The sequence below is a fragment of the Ostrea edulis genome, chromosome 9 (assembly GCF_947568905.1).
Source record: "Ostrea edulis chromosome 9, xbOstEdul1.1, whole genome shotgun sequence".
In the NCBI taxonomy this organism is placed as follows: domain Eukaryota; kingdom Metazoa; phylum Mollusca; class Bivalvia; order Ostreida; family Ostreidae; genus Ostrea; species Ostrea edulis.
The window spans coordinates 52620056-52626037 of NC_079172.1; the positions used below are offsets into that span (position 1 = coordinate 52620056).

The 5982-nt window shown below is 34.5% G+C and overlaps 2 protein-coding genes across 3 annotated transcripts in view; one reads left to right on the forward strand and one right to left on the reverse strand.

The window, feature by feature from the left end:
* The window catches only part of LOC125659154 (uncharacterized), an 11489-nt gene extending 7826 nt beyond the window's left edge, over positions 1-3663 (reverse strand). The window contains exon 1 of the mRNA XM_048890740.2: positions 3563-3663. Coding sequence (XP_048746697.1) covers positions 3563-3573 — 11 coding nt within the window. The 5' untranslated portion in view covers positions 3574-3663. The remainder of the gene's footprint in view (positions 1-3562) is intronic.
* Positions 1-5702, forward strand: part of LOC125659155 (uncharacterized) — a 13144-nt gene extending 7442 nt beyond the window's left edge. The window contains exons 1-4 of one of the 2 annotated variants that reach the window (XM_048890744.2): positions 1159-1226; positions 2746-2803; positions 3625-3822; positions 4154-5702. In XM_048890744.2, the coding sequence (XP_048746701.1) occupies positions 1218-1226; positions 2746-2803; positions 3625-3822; positions 4154-4311 (423 nt within the window). In that variant the 5' untranslated portion in view covers positions 1159-1217 and the 3' untranslated portion in view covers positions 4312-5702. Of the gene's footprint in view, positions 1-1158; positions 1227-2745; positions 2804-3624; positions 3823-4153 lie in introns of those variants that run through there. The other variant, XM_048890745.2, reaches the window with a different exon arrangement.
* The last annotated feature ends 280 nt before the right edge of the window (positions 5703-5982 follow it).

The following is a 5982-nucleotide window of genomic DNA, read 5'->3' on the forward strand; positions in this document are numbered from 1 at the left end:
CAGAGTTCCATAATATTATAAGAATATCGGGTAATCATACCTAGCTTACATATCATGCACTTCTGATCTTTGAAATTTAGAGAAGCCAATCGCGCTTCGTATTTGTACCTGAGGCATCATAAATAACAAGATTTCTGGAACCATCCTAGTGTCAAATCGGGGTATATTTATAGGTAGGTGTACTAAACGCAGTCAATCTGTTAGATTCAAAGAGACAGGTAAGATGGGGGGTGGAAGGCGAATTGGGATTTTTTTTTTTTATAGAAAGAAATTATCATATTCAGCTTTAGAAAAAATAACCGATTTGGACAAGTGACGGATGAAATGAACGTGTTTAGCATAATTTTATGATACACGCCACCTTCATTAAAATCATTCCCATCACTTAAAGTGACCAACGACACAAACAATAGGAAATTGTGTCGTTGGTCATTTTTAGTGCTTTATAACTCTTTATTTATTTGATCTACAATTAGATCCGACACTTTGGATGTTAGGTGTTGTTGGTTATGCATATAATAAAAAATAAAAATGAATTATATAAACAAATATCACATTAATAGATGGAATTGAACAATTGAAAAAAAAAAGGGTACTTTATACAGTTAGAATTTCTCAATTCAGTTAACGATATATAAATATTTGTTAAATTTTCATAGTGTGTAGTACGTGTCTTTTTAGACCCGACACTTTAAGAAAGTAGAGTGTTAATTAGTGTATATATATATATATATATATATATATATATATATATATATATATATATATATTATATATATATATAAAGCACAAACAAACAATTATAACACCCAACCTTACGTTTACCCCTAGGATCTAAACGATACATGTGATAATCAATTAATTAATATATAAAGCACTAAATAATCACAACTAGGTACTGAAAATTTTCGCCCCAGCCAGGGGTCGAATATATATATATGGGGACTAGGCCCCCAGAAGCTTTGGGGTAAATGGTGCAAAATCCTGCATTCTGAGCATTTCCTGGCACTTCTTTTTCACTTTCAAATTGTCTACTTCGTAAACAAAACTTATGTTACATATCCTTTTTAAGAATTCTTAAGTGATACTTGTATATGGCGGAAATACCGTACACACACACACATATATATATATATATATATCAGTGTGTCGTCTTATCAACCCTAGAATTAAATGATACACTGGTGTTGATACATTTGAATGATGCAAGCAATTACATGTACATTGTAAGTATCCACCTTTCATAACATTTTGACTCAAAGACTCGTTAAAATTGAATAACTCTTAAATTTTTTGGTCCGCAAAAAAGGGGGGATCCGCCCTTGCTAACCACTAGGTTACCGAGGCAGGTTTGTAATCTGTACCTTGATTATGTCCGAATCACAGGGGCTTGTCTTCCGGGTTGTAAATAAAAATAAAAATATGAATTCTCTTGAAAACCCCCTTTGAAGTCGTTTTGATTAAGATACCAACACGTTTCAGCGATTTATACATCGTTCAAGGTATTTCCACCCTCCTGTGACGTCATAAGATTTTGCAAAGTCAATGATTCAATAAGATTTATACATGACAGGAATATAAGTTTTGTTGGAGTCGTTTTCAATAGTTATTGTAAAAATTCTTGCCAACCATAAATTTTTTCAAAAGTCTAAGTTATATATGAATAATCAATTATATGTTTCAAAATATTGAATCCAAGGGCACAAACTCTGTTTTCATTAAATTATTTATGAAGTCCATTATGCGATAGGTTTACTTTATCTCGTACAAGCTTTTAAATTGTATATCTAATGCTAATGGCAAGACATTTCTTATTCAAATACAACAATCTCACAACTGTGAGATCCATCACGAGCAAAGAGAGAGGTTGCTGCAACAGCGCCTCCTTTAATACCCAAGTTAGATGACTTGTACTTAAGCTGCTTGTATCAATCACCAAGGGAGATAACTCTATGAAAATTGCGTTTCCTCGATAAGAGCATCTTATTCTCAAGGTGCGAAATAGATGCCCTATTATTTTTCACAAACATTTTGTATATTTAAGAAACAGTTTCATGAATACTATTATATCGTTACAACCAGTTTTTGTGAAATTTTGTTAACGTTGTTTAAAGAAAATTGCAATTTTCTGATGTTGATAACAGGTGTGTTGTGCTAATTGATGACAATCTTATTGTTACCGCATCATACTTATTTTATCATTCTTATTTGTTACTAAAATATATACATGTATTATTTGAAAAATCAACAATCAAATATAAGATTGAACCTATAATTCTAGAGGGGTGGAATTACCTTAAATTACACCCCCTGCAAGTGGTATCATATCGATATGATACTACTTGCAGGGGGTGTAATTTAAACGATACATTAATTGCTGAAACGTGTCGGCATCTTTATAAAAACGACTTCAGAGGGGATTTTCAAGAGGATTCATATCATCATTTTCCCCCCCACAACCTGGAAGACAAGCCGGTGGTTCGAACGACTTGCACTGTAATATTTAGTCATGGAATTGTATAAGATTTCAATGGTTTTGAATAGTTCAGAGAAAACACCCCCTCAGACACACTCAAGGGTAGAAGTACACATGTTACATTGCTTAAAGCGAGAGCCATGGAACGTCGTAAACATGTAAATATTCAAGAGGAAATCCCATTTAGGGAATTATCGCTATTTTGTGCAGCATCCTTTTTAATTCATCAAGGCATTGAAAATTGTCTTATTGCATTTATTATGTTACAGAACCAAGGCTGGAATATGAAATCGTTGGTTATTCTGGCAGTGTGCGCTGTGACACTATGTGAGTATCTCATTAAGGTGGCCAGTCGTCATTCGATCAGCTTTTAAATGCTATTTTTGATGACTGAAATATAGAAGGTATTTCCAAGATGAGAATTGAACACCGTCTTACTGGGGCAATATGACACCATCGTCGTGAAGCGTACGCTCCCTTGAAAGGGAAGAGGAACGTACGTTTCAGCGGTGGCGTGCGACGATATACGACACAGACTAGATTGTATTGCGTTATAACACACCAGCATAATCTTCTCCAGTTACGTGTGTATTATAACCCAATAACATAATCTGCAATCAAATCCATTCCTTATTAGGATGTAATTTGATTATTATTAGGATGTAATTTGATTATTATTAGGATATAATTTGATTATTATTAGGATGTAATTTGATTTATCACTTGACGAATACGCCTTTGAATGAGATGGATTCAAACAAAAATGCCAAGCGTTGATGACGTCGCAAGGCTTTACGAAGAAAGTTATGTTTGTGAAAATTCAAGTATATGTATGTTGCTTTGCCAACCAAACAGCATGTCAAACAGGAAATAAAATCAAAAATAGTACAGAAAATTTTTTACCAACTTACAGTTTCTATTTCTGAGTGTGTTTCTGTACATTTCTAACACTGCATGCAGATTTATATTTTCCTCTGCAATTTTTAAATGAATCTAATATAAGGAATGAACACTTAGTGGAAATACAAGGGATAAAACTTGGAATGCCCATAAGATTTGAGTTATCGAATATTTTGAAATACTGACCTGCAAGTCATTTTCCGATGCCCATCATAATAGATTTCAATGTAATTTTTCTTCCTTCTCAGGTCTTCATAGCGTCCAGGCTTTGTCTTACGGGGGTGGAACCTGCAACTTTGGCACTAGCGGTGTTGCTGCATGTACGTCAACGTCCGCAGGTTTCTGCTCGCTCGATACCGTAACAGTCACTGGTAGTCCGGCTACTGCTGTAGTCTTTGCTGGAAAATGTATCTGTTACCCTAACTACAGTGGCACTGTCTGTGGAAGTAAGTTTGGCGTCTGCTTTCTAAGGTCACGTGAGTCACTTAAAGCGATTAGTATTGTCCGTCATCGCCCGTCGTGCGTTACCATTTGAACATAATCACCATTTTCTCTGAATTTAAATGACCATTTTTTCATTGAATATGGAATATCTTTGGGGTATGGGGAACAAAACTTGTCTATCCCTCCATCAGGGGGTTCAGACTCTAGGGCATACATGTAGTTAAAAAGGAAAACGAATTTTGGTCCATTTTGCATGTACTTGTATATAGTACAATAATCCTTTGCAGCTTTAAATCTCAACAGTATTACTAAATATTAATCCTTTGTTTTCAGCCCAGACCGTGACATCCACCACTACCTCCACCACCAACAACGCTCTCGGAGTTCTGGCCATCGGAGCTCTGGCTGCTTATTTTCTCTCCGGAGCTGGAAACGTAGGAACCGGAATTGGAGCCGGCGCAGCAGCTGGTAACCCCTTCCTCATGGGTTAAGGTCACATGTCTCACAGCTGTAATACAATGTGAATTAATTTTAAAGGATTCTGAAGTTTTTATTTAAAATCAGCCGCAGTGCATTTTAGGGACTTTCTCTTTGTCATATTATCCATTTTAATTTTTGCTAAAAAAAGAAGTATGCAAAAATCGACCCCCATTCCCACCCTTTATTTCACTGGCCAGAGTCAGTTTGCATATAATGTTGTCACATTCATTTCTAATTTAAGGTTTTGAATTTGAACTTTTGTCACCAAAGGTATATTAAGATGATCTTAATTTTTCTTCCCACTTTTGGTAAAGTGGAAGCAGTATATCCGATGTCAGGAATACAACCTCCAACTCCTCCATACTAAATGTCTCATTGTTTAAAATTCTTAATATCAATTATAACACGCAAGTGACCTTTGGCTTATATTTAAAGGGGAAATTAGAAGTTAAATAACACGATATAAATCCAGAAGTCTAGATTGTAATATGGGGACATGAGAAAAAGTCGAAGCATTTGGGTAATTTCTGCAAAGATTTGAATTTGACCTGTTTAAATCAATTGAGCTACAGCGGTTCATTTCATTGTTTCAGTGTTGTCTGTTTTCAATAGATCATGTATCAATGAATGCTGTTATTCTCATATTTCATAATGTTGAGGAGTAATGCTATTTTTAAAACATTAACGTAGATCGACGAATGATAGAAAATGGTTTCATGTTTTTGAAGAGAGGACCATAGGCCATAACGCAAGCAACTATGCGACGTTCTGAAAGACAAACTGCCCGAAGAGTCGTCGAAAGTACTCGCAGGAACTGGTCGTTGGTTATTATGTGATATATATATATATGTGTGTGTGTGTGTATGTATGTGTGTGTGTGTTTGTGGCCAATATCAACAGAGAATAATAACAAAAACTACATATAAATACATCTAGCACTACAACTGCACTAATCTACAAACGTATTTACAACGCAGACTACACGTTTTTTTGGTCTTTACTTAGGCTTGCCAATCAATGTTAAAAGTGGAGCGAATTAGGACAGTACATGCCTTATTCGTCCAAAGAGCTGATCCAAAATGTACGAAGTGATAAAAATAGACTTAATTAATCTCAAGTGGAACGAGTTAACCCAATTACGTTGACAAATTAGAAAAAGTAAAGCTAACTCGTACCCAGAGAGATTCTATTTTAACTATGCATTAAGAATAAATAATTTATAAAAGATAATAATAAGGAAAAAATATCGACAAAAAATAAATAAATAAAAAATAGATAAAAATAAACTATGTAAATGAATGAACACTATAAAAATGAAATAAAAAATGAACAAAATCTGAGAAAAAATTAATGTAAATAACAAGTTTGAATAAGTAAACAAAGTGTACCAACTCCAAACAAAGAATAAGCAGCCTAGGAAATTGAATCAACATCAGACATTCCCGTACTGATCATTTCAAGGGTAGACGTGCAAAAAACAGAGAATCACAGAATCGGATAAATGGGTTTTACAATCGGTTATGAAAGTCAAAGTAATTAGGGGGGGTGGGGGGTGATTGTAAACAGAATTGAAAAGAAAAAAATGTGTTAAAAAATGGTCATACAAAAAAATGTAGTACCACTGTTAGGGACGTGATCAGACGAGTAGGTCTAGATGAAGCTTAAAATCTTGTAAGGGTTTA